Below are 21,810 nucleotides of genomic sequence, written 5' to 3' on the forward strand. Positions count from 1 at the left end.
CGAGGAGTGGCTGGTGGGTTTGAACCACCAGCCTTCTGGTTAGCAGTCAAGTGCCTTAGGCACTACGCTACCAGAGCTCCTTCCCTAGTGATACTGTCTGGGAAACCCAAGGAGGGGTCACTATGAGTTGGGTCCGACTTGTCAGCACATAACAACACTCTGTCCTGTAGGGTCACTACGAATCGGAATAGACTCCATGGTAATGGGTTTTGTTTTTTTAGTTCCACTTAGGCTGTGAGTTTTTTCAAGGCAGGGATCTGTGTGCTTTGTGTACTACAACATCCCAGCTGTACCTACCACACTTCATGGTACATAAGATGTTGTTAGTGTCTGTGGAATCACAAGAAGTAAGCCTCTATTAAGGGATGGGTAGTGGCTGTGCAGGGAGCTCTGGTAGTGTAGTCCCTAAAGTATTTGAAACCCAAGGAAGGGTTGCTATGAGTCGGGTCCGACTTGATGGCACATAACAACAACAACAGTGGCTGTGCATGAAGAACACTGGGCAGAATGGAGTGCTAAGAGAAGTCTATCACTGAACTACGACCCATGAAACCTATGATAGGTGCTTAATAAAGGCTTGCTTGAATGAATGACTAAGCTCTTAAGAGCTGGACATTCTTGAAGAACCCCTCCTGCCAAAATAAAAGGCACCCAAATTGGTAAAACTATCCTTATTTGCAGATTGTTGTTGTTGTTGTTATGTTCCGTCGAGTCGGACCCGACTCATAGTGACCCCTCCTTGGGTTTCCGAGGCAGTATCACTACGGAAGTAGGATTGTCCCATCTTCCTTCCGAGGATTGGCTGGTGAGTTTGAACCGCCAGCCTTCTGGTTAGCAGTCAAGTGCCTTAGGCACTATGCTACCAGAGCTCCTATTTGCAGATTATATAATCCTATATAGAGAGGAGCTCTGGTAGCATAGTGCCTAAGGCACTTGACTGCTAACCAGAAGGCTGGTGGTTCAAACCCACCAGCCACTCCTCGGAAGGAAGGTTGGGCAATCCTACTTCCGTAGTGATACTGCCTCGGAAACCCAAGGAGGGGTCGCTAGGAGTCGGGTCCGACTCAACAGCAAATAACAACAACAACATATATAGAAAACCCAAGAGACTCAGCAAGAAAACTACTGGAACTTATTGAAAGATTTAGCATAGTGGCAGGATACAAGATCAACATAAAAATCAGTTGGATTCCTCTACACCAGCAGAGAGGTCTCTGAAAAGGAAATCAATACCATTTACAATAGTTACCAAAAAGATAAACACCTAGATATAAAATACTTGGGAATAAATCTTACCAGGAACACAAAAGACCTGTACAAAGAAAATTGTAAAACACTACTTCTAGAAACTATAAGAGATCTACTTAAATGAAGAACATACCATGCTTGTGGATATGAAGATTGAACATTGTGAAAATGTCAATACTACCCAAAGCAATCTATACATTCAATGCAATCCCAATCCGGATTCTATCAACATTCTTTAAAGACATGGAAGAACCAATCACTAATATTATATGGAAAGGAAAGAGACCAAGGATAAGCAAAGTATTATTGAAGAACAATGTAGGAGGTCTCACAATCCCAGATCTCAAAACCTACTGCACAGCCACAGTTGTCCAAACAGCTTGATATTGGTACAACAACAGACACATACACCAATGGAGCAGAATTAAGAACCCAGAAATCGATCCATCGACCTATGGTCAACTGAATTTTGACAAAGGGCTGGAACCCATTAAATTAGGAAAAGATAATCTCTTTTACAAATGGTTCTGACAAAACTGGATATTCATATGCAGAAAAATTGAACAAGATCCATACCTCACACCATACACAAAAACTAACTCCAGATGAATCAAAGACTAAAACTATGTGAAGACTAAAACTATAAAGTTCATCAAAGAAAAAATAGGGGCAAACTTAGGGGCCCTCATTTGTGGCATAAATAGAATATCAAGCATAACTCAAGATGCACAAAGATGGTTGGTCGGAACCTTGTAAAAATTAGATTTTTTTTATGCAAAAAAAATTTATCCAAAAGAATAAAAAGAGAACCTACAGAATGGGAAAAAAAATTTGACAATGACATATCAGACAAAGAACTTATCTCTAAAATATATAGAAAACTCCAACACCTCAACATCAAAAAGACTAACAATCCAATTTAAAAATAGGCAGAAGGTTGTCAGTGAAGGCAAACATGGGTATATGGGTAGATAGATGGGTGGACAGGCTGAACTAATAGGTATGTCTATGCAGCAGGGAGTGTACCCAAGACCATGTATAGGGTTGGCAGACAATGGTTCTAGAAGTGTATTTGTATGTTCTGTAAGAATTCCCGGGTGTATAGTAGAGCTGACAAGGGACAAGGTAACTTCTTGGTCACAGCCAGCTACCCAGAGGGAGCGAGTAGTTGAACCTGTGGGCTCAGGACCATAGTCGCAGGACACATCAAGCTTAATTGGCATAACACACTACACAAAACATTGTTCCACCTCCTACTTTGGCAAGTAGCAACTGGGATCTTAAAAGCTTGCAAAGCAGCCATCTAGATGCAACATGGGTCTCTCCTCATCCAGAGCAAAGAAGAATGAAGAACACCATAGATTCATGGAAACAATCCAAATGACTGGTACCCCATGCAATCCACAGCCTATATGACTATGAGACCACAAGAACTAGATGGTGCCTGGCTACCACTGTCAACCACTTGGAGGGGATCTATGTAGGAGATCCTGGATAGAGAGGGAGAACAATGTGGAACAAAACTCAAAAGCATTTGGGAAAAAAACAAAGCGGTGGTGGCGGGGGAACCAGGTTTGCTGGTCTGATAGAACCTGATGGAACCACTGAGACTATGGCCCCTAGCTGCCCTTCAGGTCTAGAACAGAACCCACACCTGTGACTTCCAGCCAAATAAAAGACACAAATATGAGGTGAACATTTACACTAGGTATATACACTCCTTGGAGAGAACAGTCATGGGAGAAAGAAGGGCTGCTTATGCACAGGGAGACAGCTCAGGGGGCAGGAGTGCATGGAGGGATGGACACAGGAAAGTGGTAACTATGGGGAGGAAGTGGGTGGGGAGCTGTTGCATTGTGGTAAATTGTAGTCAATGTTATGAGACAAAGTATGTGTGAACTGCTATATGGAAAGTGAATTTGATCTGTAAGCTTTCACCCAAATCACAATAAATAAATAAATAAAGGGGGGACAGGAATGGGCAGAAGACATGAACAGACGCTTCACCAAAGAAGATATTCAGGCAGCCAACAAACACATGAAAAAATGTTTGTGATCATCAGCTATTAAGAGAGATACAAATCAAAACAATCATGAGATACCATCTCGCCCTAGCATTAATAGCAAAGTTCAGTAAGACAGAAAATAGCAAACACTGGTGAGGATGTGGAGAGATCAGGACTCTTATACACTGCTGGTGGAACTGTAAAATAATACAATCACTGAGGAAATCATATGGTGATTGCTTAAAAAGTTGGAAATAGAAATACCATTTGATCCAGCATTTCCATTACTAGGTATATATCCTAAAGGAATGAGAAGCAGGACACAAACAGATATATGCACACCCATGTTCATCACAGCACTAGTCACAATAGCAAATAGATGGAAGCAATCTAAGTGCCCATCAATCGAGAAACAGATAAGCAAACTATGGAACATACACACAATGGAATACTATGCAACCCTAAAGAATAATGTAGAATCTGCAAAACACTGCTTAACATGGATGAACTTGAAGGACATTATGCTGAGTGAAATAAGACAATCACAGGACAAATACTGTATTAGTCCACTATTGTAAAAAGTCTAAAACTCTAAAAAAACAAACTCACTGCTGTCAATTTAATTTGACTCCTAGTGATTGGGTTTCTGAGGCAGTAGATTGCCCACTCTTTCTTCCAAGGGGTGGCTGGTGGGTTTGAACTGCCAGCCTTCCAGTTAGCAGTCAAATGCCTTAGGCATTACACCACCAGAGCTCCCTTGTAAAAAGTCTAGGAAAAGTTTATACATTGAAGGAAACTTTCTTTGTTGTTTATTTGTTTATCAGGGATGGGAGGGCAGGGGAGACTAAATTGCTAGATAGAAAAAAAAAATTGTATATATATATATATATATATTCCTCAAAGATTATTAATGGTTACCAGGGTTGGGAAAGGCTGGAAGTTCAAACCCCACCAGCCACTCCACGGAAGAAACACTGGGCAATCTACTTCCATAAAGATTTATTGCCTCAGAAACCAAAGGGAGTCATGGTGAGTTGGAATTTACTTGAAGGCAGTAAGTTTGGGTTGGTTTTTTTTTTTTTTTTTTTTTTTTTTAGTAATAATGGTAGTACAACATAAAAAATGTCATGAATGTCCCTGAGCTGTAAATGGGGAAGTTGTTATGTTGGTGAATGTATCATTATGTATGTTTTCACCACAATTAAAAAAAAAAAAAAACCTCCTGCCCCTCTTTCCATCTAGATGACCAGATGGAAAATTCAGAGTCCCACTGCACGTTGGAAGCCCAGACCTGTTCCCTATAGCCTGGCCTTCTCAGCTATTTCTAGAGTTCCATCACTCTGCTGCCCTCCACCTTTCTCCAGCATAGGTTATCCCCAAAGCCTCTCAAAAATTCCTGCTCAAGCATTGCCACCAAAGCCAAACTACCTACCCTGCCTGTACCACCCTTACCACTAAACACATAAGAAGTCATACTCCCCCCACTCTCTCCTCCATCCAGAGGAACCCCTTAGGCTCCAGGGGTTTTGTTCCCCCTCCCATCTTACCCACTACAGCAGCCAAGGGCAAACCCCACAGGGCAAGTCCGGGATAAACCAAAAAACCAACCCATTGCTATCTAGTCAGTTCTGACTCAGTGGCCCCATGTGTTAAACAGTTACAGTTAGAACTGCTCCATAGGGCTTTCTTTGCTGTATTCTTTGCAAAAGCAGGTCACCAAGCCTTTCTTCCATAGCACCACCGTGTGGATTCAAACTGCCAACCTTTACCATAGCTGATCACAAATCACTTGCACCACCCAGGATCCTTGGTAACCATAAAGACCAAACCTACTACTATAGAGTCAATTCTGACTCACAGCAACCCTGTAGGGCAGAGTAGAACTGCCCCACAGGGTTTCCAAAGCTGTAAATCTTTAAGGAAGCAGACTGCCACATCTTTCTTCCACAGAGTGGTTGGTGGGTTCAAACCTTTTGGTTAGCAGCCAAGTACTTAACCACTGTACTACCAGGATTTCTAGCAACCTTGGTGGGGTTCAGTAATTCCTTGGTTGGGAGAAGGGGCACATATGATATTGCCAACTGATCTAAGCCAGTTTGGCTGTTTAACAATTGTGAGTTCTTTTAGTGAATTCAGGAGATTATGCTTCCCCTATCCCACAACCTCACTAACTAGTGGTAGATTATACTGAAAGCAAGAATTCATATCAAATGCTGCCAGATATGTAATACCATCTCTAGGGTGGTGACCCCAGGCAAATGCATTTTACATGCTAACTAACCACTCAAAGGGTACAGATTAAAATTCATTCTGTTTATTGGTGGTAGTGATGGTTGTCATTGAGTCAGCTCCCACTCAGGGCAACCCCACATGTGCAGAGTAGAACCTCACTCTACAGAGTTTTCAAGGCTGTGCCCTTTTGGAAGCAGATTGTCAGGCCTTACTTTCAATGTGCCTCTGGGTGGGTTTGAACCATCAACTTTTCAATTAGTAGTCCAGGTGCTTCACTATTTGTGCCACCCATACTGTTTATACTGAAGTTTTTTAAAAGTAAATCACCGCACAGTATAATCACACACACACAGAAAAAGCTAAATGGAGAAGAAAGGGCCTGAATCTAGTCAAAGTCTTTTGACCAGGTCTCCTTAGGCATCAACAAATTGACAATGAGAAGGAGTGAACCAAAACCCTTCATACATTCTCTAGGTACTGAAACCAGAATCTGATCAAAAATTTGTCTGCATTACTCTTGCAATCCAAAGGAGCTCTGGTGGCGTAGTGGATAAGGCATTTAGCTGCTAACCAGAAGGTCAGTGGTTCAAATCTACCAGCTGCTCTGCAGAAGGAAGATGGGGCAATCTACTTCTGCAAAGATTTACAGCCTTAGAAACCCAATGGGGGTCGCTATGAGTTGGAATCAACACTATAGCACTGAGTTTGGTTTTAGTTTTTTGGGACTATTGGAATCTCAGGACTGCAATTTTTCTAAGTCCCACCAGAGAGCAATCTTTCTGCATTTATGCTCCTACTTGCCAAAGCCCTCTGTATCTCCTCATTCATCCCCAGCTCCTACCAGGTCTGGGCAGAACCAACTGTTAAAGCTTTTGTGACCCAATGAAATTACCCAGATTCCGCAAAAATTTCCCCACTTTCAAATCCTATCAATAGATAATTTTGAAATGTCAGCAAGATGACTTGCCTCGGAGATAGGTTCAGAGACCTGGGTGGGAGCATTCTTTGACCTGGAGCCATAAACCTGACACCAGAGATGCTGAGGTGGGCCTGTGCTTCCTTCCCCACCCTCACCCGTACAGCGCCCCAGGCAGGTTCTAGGAAGAGAGAACTTTCACCGAGTGAAAAACCGCAGGAACTGGCCTTGGCTCCATGGCCCTGTCCTTTCACTGCCTTGGGAGAGTGAAGTGTAGACTTCTTATTAGGGTGATTCAGGGATGTGACTAAGCACCACCTTCCACACCAGACTAAGACACAGAGCCTAGGGATTTCCCAGACAGTTACATTAGGGTACAGAACCCCCCTTGGGATCAGTGGGCTGTGCGAATTGGCACATCAGATTAACAAAATATACCCACACCCACACACACCACATTTAAATGCCTTACACATACTGGCAATGTCTAGACCAGTGCTGCAGGGACTGGTAACAGGTACATTATCAAGGAGTTGGAAATAAGTGTTTTTCCTTTATAATCACTAAGGGAGCCAGTTAACGCCCCACTTTGCTCTGAAGTTAGTTGCTGCCCTCTTTCTAAGCCCCAGTAGTGACTTCCCTGTACACCCCCCATCCTTGTTGGATCAAGTTCTGTTTGCTTGTCTGCAGCCTCACTCGACTTCAACTGTATGTGGGTTACCATCTCATGCCAAAGACCTGTCACAGGATCCATGATCAGCACTGGGCACCGAAAAATGGTACGTTGCTATAGATGTGCCCTCTTCTTTGGCTGGGTCTTTGCATAGCCTTGATCCTCACCTCTCAGTCTAACTAAACCAAAAAAAAAAAAAAAAACGAAACTCACTGCCATTGAGTCAATTCTGACTTACAGTGACACCACAGGTTTTCTAAGGCTGTAATCTTCACAGAAGCAGATTGCCTTTTCTTTCTCCCACAGAGTGGCTGGTGGGTTCAAACCACCAACCTTTTGGTTAGCAGTCAAATGCCTTAACTACTACATGACCAGAGTTTCTTCCCATTTTAACTAAATGGGGTCAAATTCTGGGACTGATGTCTCCCAGGCCCATCCTAGAAATACAGGCAAGCCATTCCGAATAATTTGAGTTGTTTTGTTTTTTGTTTTATTTTTGTGCAAAACTGATCCATGAATACCTTTGAGTGCTAGAAACCTTCTTCAAAAATCATTCATTTTTTTAATCACTAAATAAATTGAGTTTTGTCAGGCACTGTTGGGCAAATCAATACGTGTGCAAAACAGAGATTAAAAGAACGAGTTGCCGCTGAGTTGATTCAAGCCGTGACCACTCCATGTGTGTCAGAGAGCTGTGCTCCACTGGGCTTTCAAGGAGGTGCCCTTTTGGGAGCAAGTTGTCTGGCCTTTCCTCTGACCCATCTCTGGGTGGATTGGAATCACCAATCTTAGCAGCCCAGTGCTTAACCGTTGATGCTACCCAAGGACTTCTAAAATAATCCTTCCATACATATACTTACACACATTATTTGTATATACGTATGATATAGCTGAAGGACTCTAGGAGAAGAAAAACCCACCAAACAAACACATCACTCTAGGTCATATGCAAAAATCTTTTATTATTGAGGAGTAGGGGGGCATTATGTCTTTAATGTAGACACTACAGAAACTTGGGGGAATCTATAGTCCATGCCTGTTGTGATTAGGGATGTTCACTACGCAGTTTCTACACCAGTGTTAGGTAGAAGGAATGGGAAAAGAGTCGAAGCATGAGAATGTTACAATGATGGGGGAGAACGGAAATGGAAGAGAGGACGCTGTGGATCAGGAGAAGGGCACCAGGGTGTCTTCATTATGCAGCCCAGGAATCCAGAAGCAAAGTGCTAAGGACCGAAAAACGAAGCTACATGTTATGGTCTGTAAAAACTGAGGGGACAGGGGACATCTGTAAGGGAGACAGAGGGAGAAAGGAAGCCTTAACCCTCAGCATTCCCTGTGGTTGTCAGATGCCATCAAGTCGATTTGGATTCATAGTGACCCCAAATGACAGAGGACAATGATCCCGTAATATTTCCTCGACTGAAATCTCTGTGGAGCCAGATCATTAGATCTTTCTCCCACAGCCCACTTGGTGGGTTTGAACCACCAACCTTTCAGTTAGCAGCTGAGGGCTTAACCATCATGCCCCTAGGCCTTTTTCAGCTCTCCTTAGAGCCTTTGAAACAGAGGAGTGAACTCTCTGGACAGCAGGAGCTTGAACCTTTCCAGCTGCTGGATTAATTGTGCCACTCATAAACACTTGTGTATGCATTGTCTGTGATGGGGCCCCATCTTCTTCATGTAACAAAGTTCCTATCATTCTAGCAACCTCCTGAAGCAGGTATACACACAGCCCTGCCCACTGTGCTCAGGTGCCAATACCCCCAGACTTCCCCACTCCCTCCTCTTCTTTCCAGAAACCTTCCAGAGGAAGGACAGGTCTGAGATCACTTCCTTTTTTCAGCAGCTTCCCATGAATGAAACAAGATGACTACTTCCCCCCGGAGTGCCCACATGGAAACACAATGATCTGTGTTGATCCATCTCCTCTATAATCTTAAAGTGTCAACCCCCAGAGACCTTATGTCCGCTCTGCCTGGCACCTAACAGGTTGCAAATGTGCCATTGGTGGTGATGGCGAAATGATGAAGGCTGCAATTATGAATCTGATCCCTCTGAAAGAGCCTGGATTCACCAGAAAGCATTAAAAGTAGGTTTCTACAATGTACTTGTTTCTGCCGTTTGTATGAAATACTATGGCAAAATTGCACTGTAATTATCTTTATGGACTGTGCATAACGCTGGGGGAGAGTATGTCATCCAGATATAGTTGCCCGTATAATTATCTGGCCGTCAGCAGGACTGAAATAACCCTCTAATGAGAGCAAAATGATACGGTAAGTACCATGTAATCAGCGAGTTACGGTTATTATGGCTCTTTGTGCCCTCTCACCCAGCACTGAATAGGGGACCAGACCCATCCTGTGGTCCCAGGGACTCATCACAGGCAGTATCATCAAGACTCAGCTCCTTGGGCCTTGGGCTGGCCACATTGCGACCAATGCATGTGGGTAGCAGGGACACAGGGAGAGGAACACGGCTCTCTCTATGATAATTGAGGCTTCCCAGTCCCTCTCCTTTCCGCTCCCCACATCTTTCTTTGGAAGCTCGTGAAAAGAAAGCCACCAGTTGAGCTGCTATTACTGTGTGTGGGAAGATGGTGTCGAGGCGGAAGGCTCCATGTTTTGACTAGACGCTTCCCTGGGGGACTCTCACACTCAAATACCAAGTGAGAGATCTGTCTGCCCACTCAGGCCCGGGGTCCAGCCCAGACAGCTCTAGCTAGGAAGGCAGACCAAAGCCAGTCAGGGGAAACACTAGGACATCCCCCATGCCTCCCAGACAAGAACAATCATGAGAAAGCATTATGTGCCAGGCACATAACTGTTTTTGAGCACTTTACCTATAACCAGTCTTCAAAACCACAACCGTGTGAGATGCTACTTACTATTACCCTCATCTTTCAGAGGAGGAAACTGAAGCACAGAGGGGTTATGCAACTTGGCCAAGGTCACACAGCTCATGAATGGCAGATGGAGGATTCAAACTCAAGCCATGCTCTTATCCATTATACTACACAGAGGGACTAAGATATGGTTTGCAGATACTCCCCATTAGATCTCGGAGTTCCTTCTATTTCTTCCTAATCACCCCTGTGTGGGACTACACGGTGGCACTGGACCACATAGCCCAGGATTCTGAATGATTTGAAAGGTTCAGCCTGCCTGGGAGCAAAATGCTTGCTTGTGAGTTATAACTATCAGATGATGATCACTCAGGTTATAAGAGAACTGAGTCCAAACAACTCAAGTTGCCCATCAGAGAAACCCCAGAGGAAGCCTCTCTCTCCCGTTTCTCCCCACTCACTCCTGCCTAGTCGTCAGCCAGGGCCCATGACACAGGGGAAAAAGACAAAAATGAGGTTGTGTGTGTGCATGCACGCATCTCTAAGTGTCTGTGTATTGGACCAAAGGTGTGCTAGGCACTGGCATTGTATTTCAGGGCAAGTTTAGAGCATTAATGGCGCACGGCATCAAGGGAAATGCCCAACAGGCAGGCTCCCCCTGTCTCACATGCAGTCACCTCTCAGTTCCCCATCCAACCCTCCTTACCTCACTCTGCATCAGGGGCAAACTTGAGGTTGTCAAAGCCAGGGACGTTCTCTTGGTTCACATCAGTAGGAGTGTCTGGGGTGAGGGAAAGAGGTCAGGAGGGATTTTTCTGAATGTGACCTTCACCCTGACCTAACAGTGAGGGACTGGCTATGAGGGGCAGCATAAGACAGAGGTGGGAAGAAGAGGAATGCTCAGTTGGAGAGGAGGAGGAAGTAAAGTCTCCCTGCCCCTCGTACCCCAGCTGCAACACAGCTGTCTCATAAGGGTCTCCCTACTCTGCTCCCAGGAGGATGCTGGACTGTGGGTCCAAGATGATTGGGTAGAGGAGACCCAGGAACAGAACCTTCACTGTAGCTAAGAAAAGGTCTGTCTTTCCCTCTGGTGATAAATATGAGGTACCTGGTGTCTGCTCTGTCCTGTCCAGAACCCCAAACCCTCCCACTGTACCTCGACGCACCTCTACCTAGCTGGATGTTCCTCTTCCCCATCAGTCCCACAAAGAAGTCTTGCATGTTACCTGCAGAGAAGGGTTGGCATCGTCAACAGTGATGCATATCCACAGACCTGTGTCAGGACTTTGGAGACTGGATTTCTGGTCTCTGTTTCTTTATCTTGCGACATTCATGGGCATGTTTCCTGAGCCCATCCTCTCTGGCCATCTCATCTCTCCCTCTTCTGTATTTCAAGAATTCTCTGCCCTAGCAAGTCCTTGGCTTGGAATCTTGACAGAAATTGTCTGCCATGACCCCCTTGGTTCCCAATAACCAGCCAATGGAGGGAGGGTCTCCATGCCCCAGGACACCTGCTTCCTCCTAGTTCCTAGTTCCCTCTCAATTTGGGAAGGGCTGGCTGAGCAGGTACAGCTGGCACATTGTGCCAAAGAAGACAGGCACTGGGCCCATGGTCTTGGAGGGAGCTCTGGGCCAGTAGTCAGCAGAGATAAGGAGTGAGAAAGGGCTACTCACGTTTCTTGGGAAGTGACGATTGCTTGGGACCTGGGAAACCAAGAACAAGTGTATAAATTGGGGGTTTGAATCTGGAAAGTGATCGTTAGAGGGTGTTCAGATCACAACCCTCAACTAGTCGCTAAGCTACCTCCAGTTACCCTCTGCCTGAAAGGGTTTCCCACACGGATTTCATCCTCCAGATCCTGCCCTTCACAAACTCTCTCCTCAGGGTTGCTTCTTACCCACGCTGGCCTTGCCCAGTGCTTTGAGCAACGACTCCAGAGAGACTGTGTGGCTGTCTAAGAGTGTCCGGAGCAATGACGGTGGCAGCTGGTAGATATACAGGTCCTGGGGGAGAGAAGCAAAGAGGGCTGAGGCAGAGACTCACATTCCACTGCACAAGAAACAGTCTTGCCCTGGGTTCATCCCAGCTGAATCCAATGTCCTCTGGATTTTAGAATTTCCTCTGGTTTACACTGGGAGAGAAGTGGGCTTTCAAAGTCTGGTCTCTGCACCAGTAGCTGCATCACTGGGAGCTTATAAGAGTTGCATGATCTCAGCAGTGCTTCTCTCTCCAAGCCCACCATAGACCTCCAAAAACCAGACTCACTGCCATTGAGTCAATTCCGACTCATAGCAACCCCCACTGGGTTTCCAAGGCTGTAAATCTTTACAGAAGCAAACTGCCTCTTCTTTCTTCCACAATGCAGCAGGTATGTTCAAACCACCAACCTTTTCATTAGCAATCAAGTGCCTTAACCACTGCACCACCAGAGCTCCTTCACTATAGACCTACTGAGACAGAATCTGAATTTTTAACAAAATGCCCAGGTGGTTCACATGAAGATTTGAAAAGCACTGGTGGATATGGACACAGCACCCTAGCGTCCTACACATCTCTGCCCCAGGCCAGAATGTGTGTGTCAAGGGACAAAGAGGAGGATGTCTGACCTGACACCCATATCAGCAGGTGTGGCACCCTCCCCAGACTCTGATCCAGGGTATGGTGGGTGGGTGTGGGAGTCTTTCAGTTTAGATGCAGCTCCATCAGAGCTGGTGGGAGAGCTTCTCCCTGGGAGGCTGCCTGATTATCCTCTTTGCTCAGGACTGAGAGGCTTCCTGGGATTGTAAGATTTTCATTTTAAAGCCCAGCCAGTCCCAGGCAAACCAAGATGGTTGGTCACTCCATCTCCAGAACTCCAAGGAGGACTTCCCCTGGGGCCCTCTCCTGGCTCCTGCCTCTTCTCAAACACCGGGTGGGGAGGACACCAAGTTCTTTTTCTCCCTGGCACATGAGGAACCAGTTCGCTCAAGGATGTGGCTACCCCACTAGTTGAATGAGCCTTGAGTTCCCCCACTCCCAAGAAAGGCCCATCACACCAAGTGTGTGTCCCCTGTTCTGTACTCCATGACTGAGTCAAAGACGGGCTTGAGTCCTGGGGAAGGGTTGAGTGGACAGCCAGGGCACACCTGCAACCCTGAATGTCCTCCACTCTTCACTAAAGTCCATGGATGCTTCCCCTCCCTGTTGTCTTTCACTCGCTCTCTCTTCCTTTCATGGGTCTTTGCCTCTGGTTCCCTCTCTCCCCATTTCTGCCCTGGATCTAGAATTTTAGGTAGGGGGCATGCTCAGAATGGCATCTCCTCTTCTCTCCCACCACTACAACTAAACCCCCGTTCCTGGATTTGTCACCAAGCAAGGGCTCTTAATTGTCCTCGTGATTTTTTTTTTTTTTTTAGCAACTTAGGCCACAGCAGGATGGTGAGCACACACCATATGCCTAGTTACTTGCAGCTGCAGAGAGGCAACACAAATGATCATGTTGGGAGATTTTCACCTTGAAGCTCAGAGGTCTCCAAGCCCTGTCTCTCCAAGCCCAGGTGTCTTTGAGCTGTTGTGCATACACAGAAGCACAGTTATACAAGACATACCCATATCCACACCAGTCAGTTGGATAGGCACACATATCTACATATCCTACCTGCTTCACAACCCAGTCTCTTTTATTTCTCCAAGACTCATGGGAAAGAGGGGTAGGAAGGCAAGAGCCCTGCCTCATTACCAAGAGGAGCAGAGAAGACATCACCTTGTCCAAGGACTTGAAGCAAGTCTGTCTCAGAAGAACCCAGATATTCTGACTATTCCAGGTTAGCACAATGCAGCTCATATTTGGCACTGCCTGGTGCTTTTTGAACTGGTTGTGGTCTTTTGGATGGAGGCAAATGACAGGCTGCCAGCCTATTGTGCCCTGGACACTTCTCCAGTTGAATGAAAGCTGGTAAATCACTCTCTTTGTCCAGCGCAGGGCTCCTAAACAGCCGTTTTCCCCAAATTGTTCAAACACTCTGCCACCTCCTATAATGAGATGCTATACAGATCTGAGCTACAGAAGCCGTTAAACTCCACACACTGAATTTGTAATAAGTCCTACCTATAATCATCTTAAAAGCCTTTGTACCAATGTAATTGCTATCATTTCAAAATCTTGAAAAGACTTCCTCCTTGTTCTCTCTATACCCCTACCCTGACAATCCCTGCCCTTTTCTTAGAAAAACTTTAGAAATTGGCGCCCAACCTGCTTTCCCTCGCCCCACTGCTCCCCACCGTTTCCTAACTAAGCAGTGACTAAAGGTGGGCAAGAGAAGGAGAGAAGAAAAGAAGGGGTTGGGATCTTAGGAACATCTAAGGTTACTGGGGGCAGGTGAACAAAGGATATGGGAATTTATTTGCAGTTTGAAAATAAAATAATCTGTACAACTGATAGGTAAAATAGCATATAAATAACCATTTGGGAGAGAAAGCCCAACTGTGTTTCTTACCATTCAAGGCTGTACCACTTTGCAAAGGGACAGAGCAAAGCTGGACCACAAAGAAACTTGGACCACCCTTGTTCACTCATGGCAGCACCACCCAAACACCAATTAAGCACTCAGTGAACCAAACAAACACGTTTGTAGAACACCTATTACATACAAGGCATCAAAGACACACAGAGCCATTTGCAGATGTACAGTGAGAACATGAGATAATCAAGGAGGCAGAGAAATCCAAAGGAAGGCAAAATGCCCTTTGATGGACAACCCCTCCCCATCCCATCCTGTCCCATCAGCTGTCCCCAGGTTCTCATAATGTCTCCCAGTTCTTGGTCAGGGTGGTGACAGCTAGAGGGTGCCTTACCTTGCTGTGGCCCCCGCTGGGCACCACCTGCTCCAGTGTCTCTTCATAGACAGCCTCAGAGCTCTGAATCAGGCTGAGGGCCAGGCTGGCTGCAAACAGCAGGGAGAGCCGCATGGTGCCAGGCAGGGCAAAGGGCCAGACTGGGAAAGGGAAAGAAAGGAGAATGCAAGCAGGGTCCTCAGCCCAGGTGCAAACATAGCAGACGTGCGTGACCAGAAGCCTGGCTTGACCCTGCTCCTCCAGCCCCTGACTCTCCCACACAAGCCCTTGACATGGGGAGTCACAGGCGGTGAAGAGTATCTCTGAGTAGGGAGTACATCCCTTGGGCTCAGTTTCCCTTTTCCCCATCAGGCATCTCCCCAGGACATGTACTTAGCAATGAGCAATGGTACAATGGTGTCAGGGGACTCTAGGCACTCAGGAAGAGGACAGACTTACAGGACATGCACATTAGGACAGGCATTATTTCCTTAGTTGACTTGAGGAGAGACCCGGGATGTTATTTTTCAGCACTAGTTAACCCCAAGACTTAAGCAAAAACTTTCTAGCATAGAAGAATCAGTCTGCACCCACAGGCTCCAAACATTAACCACTGGCACAGTCTGCTCACCATCCCACTACCCAGTTGCCTGCCAGAGACTGTCAACCTCCTTCGCTTCTTCCAGACTCTGGCCCCACTCCCTAGGCACCAGCTCGCAATCCATCCAACATTCTCCCACTTCCTCTCCCTCACTCAATCATGCCTACCTGTGGGGAAGTTTTGAGCCTGGGCCAGATGATCTGACAGGATCAGGGAGCTAAGAGCACAGCCCACTCCCCACACCTACACTGATGCTGCTGTTGCCGCCTGAAGAGAGAAACAGAGTGAAGGGGATCTTGGAATGTGGCTGGAACTCGCTCCCAGCTCTCTAATAAAGGCTCTGGGAGGGTCTGGGGGAGCTGAGAGGAGGGGCTGAGAGTCACCAATCCCAGGGTGGCTGGAGGGGAGGGGGAAGGGGGAAAGGAAGATGGAGACTGCAGCCCAGACACACAAACACACACACACACACACACACACACACACATGTAAACCATAAACCCAGCAGGGAGCTCAAGTTGTCCTGCAGCCCAATTTTCAACAGCACCTGAGCTACGCATTGTAAGGAATGCTGTGTGTGGTTTTTAGAAATTTTCCGGATGGGGTCTAGCTCAGTAGTAGGGACCCCTGGGTCCTTTTCCCCTCCTTGTCCATACACTAGCTCCTTGTCCTTTATTTTTTTTATTTTTGAACAATGTTTTTGTGTACCATGTTGTGCCAATTGAACTTGATGTCCCCCACGACCATGGTCCCCAGCCTGTAGGCCCAGTGACTTACTCCCTCAAGGTGCTTAGTTGTGGCTGAAAAAAATCCTGATTTTGCCCCCTGTTAGCTCTATAATGCATGTGGGCATGTTTATTGCACGTACAAATATGCACACAGGAATATCACCTGCCCAACCTGTGCATGGCCGTGAGGATACTCCCGTTCATCTACCCGTGCCGGATCTTCTTGCTTGTCGGTGTATCCACCCATAGATTAATGTCTGCTTTTACTGATAATGCACTATTGCGTATATAATAGTATTTACCTTTATCATCTGTGCCTCTTGTGCACCTCTCTGTGTCTTCCTTTTCCTTAGTGGTATTGTGCTAGTCACACACTTTTTATATTGCCTTTCTCTTCACCCAAATCAACATCTCTAGTCTCTTAACTAGAGAACAATTTTTCCTCTCTCTCCTCCCATGCCTGGTAGCCAACAAACTGACTGCCAGCCTAGAACAATTTCAGGTAGGGACCTCGCTGTGCTTCCCACCACCTGGACAACCAGGCTCAAATACTTAAGGGCTGGCCAGTGAGTCTAGCATCCCCTCTAGTCCTCACTTTCTGTCTGTCCCATCACATTAGTCCTTATACTGAGTGCAGGTCACCACTTCCCCCCAGCTACTGAATCCAGAAATCTAGTGTCTGCCTCTCTCCACTGCGTTTATGTTAACGCCTCTCCTCAACCTCCCCATCCCACTCTTGCTTGACTCTGAATCATCCTGACTTAGTTCCATTCTTTGGGAAATCTAACTTCTATCCTTCCTGCTGTAATCCTTGAGTAGAGGAATGATGGCTGAACTGTTCCCCTACCTCCACCCCTGCCCCAGGATTGATCTCTTAATTGCTGCTTCCCTCTTTCCTCCATTACTTGTTTTCCACTCTAATCTGTCACCCTGCAGCTCTAGCCTCTTTTCCCCTGGACTTTCAAGCCTCTTTTCGCCCCATGGTGTTGAGGGGGCTTATTCTGCTCATTTCACACCTACAATAGAGAGCCTCAGGGTAAGAGTCAGAGTCAGAATCAGAGACAACACCCAGAGAGAGACAAGTGGCTGAAAAAGTAGATAAGGTGCAAAGTGAAAGACATCAGTCATTTGCAACAGAGGGCAATGCAGGGCTCAAACATCTGCAAGGTGCTGCAGCACAGAGCAATCCATTGGATTTTCATCACCATGTCCATATAAAACCAAAGAAACCAAACCCACTGCCATCGAGTCAATTCTGACTCATAGCGACACCCACAGGGTTTCCAAGGCTATAAATCTTTACAAAAGCAGACTGCTCCATCTTTCTTCTGCAGAACAGCTGGTGGGTTCAAACCACCAGCCTTTTGGTTGGCAGCCAAACACCTTAACCACTACACCACCAGAGCTCCTTAGAACTGCCACAGAATGCTGTAAATCTTTATAGAAACAGACTGCCTCATCTTTCTCCCAAGGAGTAGGTGGTGGGTCCAAACCACCGATGTTTTCCTTAGCAGTCCAATGCTTTGACTGCAGAGCCACCAGAGCTCCTTCACCACCATTTCGGTAGGAAATAGTCTTACTTTTCAGATGAGGAAACTGAGGCTCAGAAGGTAAAGTCACTTGCTCTGGGACATTAAAAAAAAAAAAAAAACCTCACTGTCAGCCAATCAGTTCCGACTCATAGTGACCCCTCCTTGGGTTTCCAAGGCGGCATCTCTACAGAAGTAGATTGCCCAGTCTTCCTTCTGAGGAGTGGCTGGTGAGTTTGAACTGCCAGCCTTCTGGTTAGCAGTCAAATGCCTTAGACACTACAGCTGCCAATTAGTGGAACATAGTCATAAATTCAAGTTTTTCTCACTCCAAATTTCTGGTTCTTTTTACTGCACCAGTTTGAACTTTGACTTGTAGAGGGAAGTAGGTGTCCCACTTCTCCAAGAGACTTGGAAATTTGAGATCTGCTCTTCAATGATCTGGGCTTGGGGAAGAAAGCCTTGTCTCTGTGGTGAGTTTACCACAAAGACATCTGCTCACAGGCCTTCCCCAGTCATCCTATTTAAAATGACAATCATTTTAAATACCCATATCCATATCCCCCCTGCTTTTTGTCCTTCATAACATGTATTCTATAATATGCCAGCTATTTCTCTTATTTATTGTCTTTCCTCCCCCACTAGAATGTAAGCATCATGAAGTCGAGGTTTTCAGTTTGTTTTCTTTGCTAATGTATCCGTGGGAGCTCTGGTAGCATAGTGCCTAAGGTACTTGACTGCTAACCAGAAGGCTGGTGGTTCAAACCCACCAGCCACTCCTCTCAAGGAAGATGGGGCAATCTACTTCCATAGTGATACTGCCTCGGAAACCCAAGGAGGGGTCACCATGAATCAGGTCCGACTCGACGGCACATAACAACAACAACAACATAGGGTTTGTCATGTAATAGGTACGCAGTGTTGTTGTTGTTGTTATGTGCCATCGAGTCGGACCCGACTCATGGCGACCCCTCCTTGGGTTTCCGAGGCAGTATCACTACGGAAGTGCGATTGCCCAACCTTCCTTCCGAGGAATGGCTGGTGGGTTTGAACCGCCAGCCTTCTGGTTAGCAGTCAATTGCGTTAGGCAAGGTACTCAATAATACTTATTTAAAAACAAAAAAGGAAGGCAGCGCCAAGCTTCTTGTATCTCATCCCAAAATGTATCCTTTATGGAGCCTCTTAAGCACTCGTGGGTCCTGAAGTGTTTGTCTTCCCACCCACGCTCCCAAGGATGTGGACCATGTACTGAGAGAAGTCCCCCTCAGAACAAGATTAGCAAACTGGGTCTCAAGGTCCCTTTATTATGTGAGAAGCTAAAATTTCATTAAAAATCTCCCCATTACCCAGGTCTGTACGAGAAGAGAATGTTGGCCAGGACTCAGGGTTGGGAGAACTTGGTGGGATGGAAGACGGAAGTGTGGAGGGAGTTTACAATGCAAATGGTATAGCTGGTTCAGTTCTTCAAAAAGCTCAGGTGCTATTCCTAACTAGACCTTTTCAACTCCCCTCCCCAGCCCCCATCCAGAGAAGGAAGCCCAAGGTTGCAGGCTGGAGCCAGGAGTAGGGCAGCCAGAGGTGCTGTTAGACTGAGGGCTAAAGACCAAAGCCTCCAGGGTTCCATCCCTCCAATCAACAGCCCCCACCCTGTGCATCCCTGCCCCCAAGCCCAAGCACCAGGGAAGCAAGGCTTCAGCAAAGGTCCACCATGAATAATGTCCTTTGATGATGCAGCGTCTCATGGAGGATGGCTGGAGCCAAGCATGGGGGGAGCAAGGGGATGGCAGGGAGAATTGATCACCTCTTGATCTCTGGGATTAGCAAAGACTGAAAGAGCAGATGCTAAACTAAATTAGAGAGGTGGTGAGCAGGCCCAGTTTCACTTTGCCACAAATTTTATGTAAACGATAGGTAAAGAAGGTGTGTGGCTACAGAGCACTTTATTTACTTATTTTTTAACATCTACTCTATTTGAACAATGTCTCAAATACTGAAACTGTCACTGGCCTAGAGGAGCTGGGTACTTGGATTCCCTAGAAGGTTGTCTCCTGCAACTCTCCTCTTTGTTGCTGTGGCAGATCGAGATGAGGCTAGGGAAATGAATACACAGTGTGTTCAGATGAGCCTGGCTAGCTGGCCATATCCTAGGGATCAGAGGTAGAGGCAGACTCAGCATGTACCTATACACATGAAATGACCTGAACGTGTTGACCACCAGTGCACAGCTTTGGTGCACACATGTGGACTTCCTCAACATACTGGAAGCCTGCTGGTTGGGGGAGGGAGGGACCAAGCCTGTATGTGACATTGGGTGCATACACCAGTGAAGCATGGAAGGACAGAAGCTTCTGTGTCCTGCCAAGTCCTGTGGCCAGGAGATATCTAGGAGACAACCCACAGAGCAAGGAACTAGAAGAGCCCCTCAGAGACTTGGGGAGGAGATGAGCCAAGACTAGATGCCTGAGCTAGAGCTGCTTTACCTGAGATGCTGGCACGGCTCCACAGGGGTTTAGGAGAGTCCTCAGGGGATGAAGTAACCTAGACCTTGAGGATGCTGGACTTGACTGAGGAGGGGGAAGGCTATAGGGGTGACTGGCAGCAGAGCTCAAGCTTCTCCCACAGGCGATGGAAGCCCACTCAAGTCTGTAATAGAGGTGGGGAGACTGAGCCCCTGAAGACTGCAGGGGATGAAAAGAGATGGTCCTGGGCCCCAGATGAGAAGAAGAGAGACAAAGTCAGGAAAGGGGTGTAGGCAGGAGAGGCCAGAGTCCAGGAGAGGGAGAGGAGCCCCCTCCTTCCTGGAACTTCAGCTTCAGTCACCATGACCAGCACCATCTACTCAGCCAGCCCAGCCCAGAGAGCTGACAGTGCCTTCAGCCCTGTGAAAGGAAAAGCTGAGTAGGGAGCATCAGCTGCATATTCTCCTGAAATTGCTTTTGAAAATGACCAGACACTTCACTGGGAAAGTGACGACAATTTGGGCCCTGGGAGCAGGAGATGAGGCGGAGAGCGGGGGCGGTCAGGCGCAGGGCCACCCACCCCCTGCTCCGTCAGACAGGATCTCTTCGGCCTGATTCTGAGAAGTCAAGGATAGGGGGCTGACGGGAAGGCTGGACACAGCTCCCCAAGATATGCTTGAGCCCCCTCAGCCCCCTGGGAAGAACTGACTCCCTGGTTCCTGTCTCAGCTCAGAGCAGGGTATGCCAGAGACTTGAGACTTGTGCACCAGAGAGCAAGATTAATCTGCAGGCAGGGAGAGAAGTTAATCAGGGCTCCCCCACCAGCATGATTACCTGGGGCCGTGAGCTGCCTGCTGATGGGAGCCAAGGCGCAGGGAGAGACCCCAGCCTCAAGGCACAAGGAGTTTATCAGAGGAGGAGACGGAGGAGGAGGCAGGGGCAAGGCAGGGAAGGAAGAGATCAGGAAGGAAGAGACATCCAGAGGCAGAAACAAAGACAGCGGTTTGTAACCTCTTACAGAGCACAGATCTAAATACTGCAAAAACATGAGCTGCTTGTTCCCCAGAGGAAGAGACTGGGAGGGTGAGAGGCTGGGATAAGACAGTGTATGAGAAAACAGATATAAATGGCAGTGAAAAAATACTTAAAGCATCATACAAAACATTACGTACTGATATTAGTCAGAGCCCGGGAGCTCTGGTAGCATAGTGCCTAAGGCACTTGACTGCTAACCAGAAGGCTGGCAGTTCAAACCCACCAACCACTCCTCGGAAGGAAGGTTGGGCAATCTACTTCCATAGTGATACTGCCTCGGAAACCCAGGGAGGGGTCGCTATGAGTCAGGCCGACTCCACGTCATATAACAACAACAACAACATTAGTCAGAGCCCACAGAAGCAGGGACAATGAGAAGGTGCAAGACAGCTGGAGACAGCAAAAAAGATAATGATGATGACACAGGGAAATTTTACAGACCAGAGGGAAGAGGTGACGTCACAGAGATGGGAGAGCCTGGGAGGGGGCACCTTCCCTTGTCTAAATGCCACCAGCCTCAAGCCCCAGCTGGGGGACAGGGATTACCAAAAAGCTCTTGGCAAAGGGGGAAAATGCAGAACAGAATTTCAAATTCTCCAGACTTTCTGGAGCCATAAAGCCTGGATGAACCCCTGAAACTACTGCCCTTAGATAATACCTAAACCTTAAATCAAAAATATCTACTGAAGTCTTATTAAAGCCAAATAGTCAGTTGGCTTAACCGG

The 21,810-nt window shown here is 46.8% G+C and overlaps 1 protein-coding gene across 1 annotated transcript; it reads right to left on the bottom strand.

Moving 5' to 3' along the window:
- Positions 1 to 10,630: 10,630 nt before the first annotated feature.
- Positions 10,631 to 14,871, bottom strand: TAC3 (tachykinin precursor 3). Its single transcript, XM_007950069.1, has 5 exons — positions 14,758 to 14,871; positions 11,822 to 11,927; positions 11,598 to 11,627; positions 11,096 to 11,149; positions 10,631 to 10,704 (listed from the first exon to the last, which is right to left on the bottom strand). Exons 1-5 carry the CDS (start codon positions 14,869 to 14,871, stop codon positions 10,631 to 10,633), a joined length of 378 nt encoding a protein of 125 aa, XP_007948260.1.
- Between the last annotated feature and the right edge of the window lie 6,939 nt (positions 14,872 to 21,810).

This window comes from Orycteropus afer, unplaced genomic scaffold, assembly GCF_000298275.1.
Source record: "Orycteropus afer afer isolate SDZICR_OR568_19922 unplaced genomic scaffold, OryAfe1.0 scaffold00261, whole genome shotgun sequence".
Lineage (NCBI taxonomy): Eukaryota > Metazoa > Chordata > Mammalia > Tubulidentata > Orycteropodidae > Orycteropus > Orycteropus afer.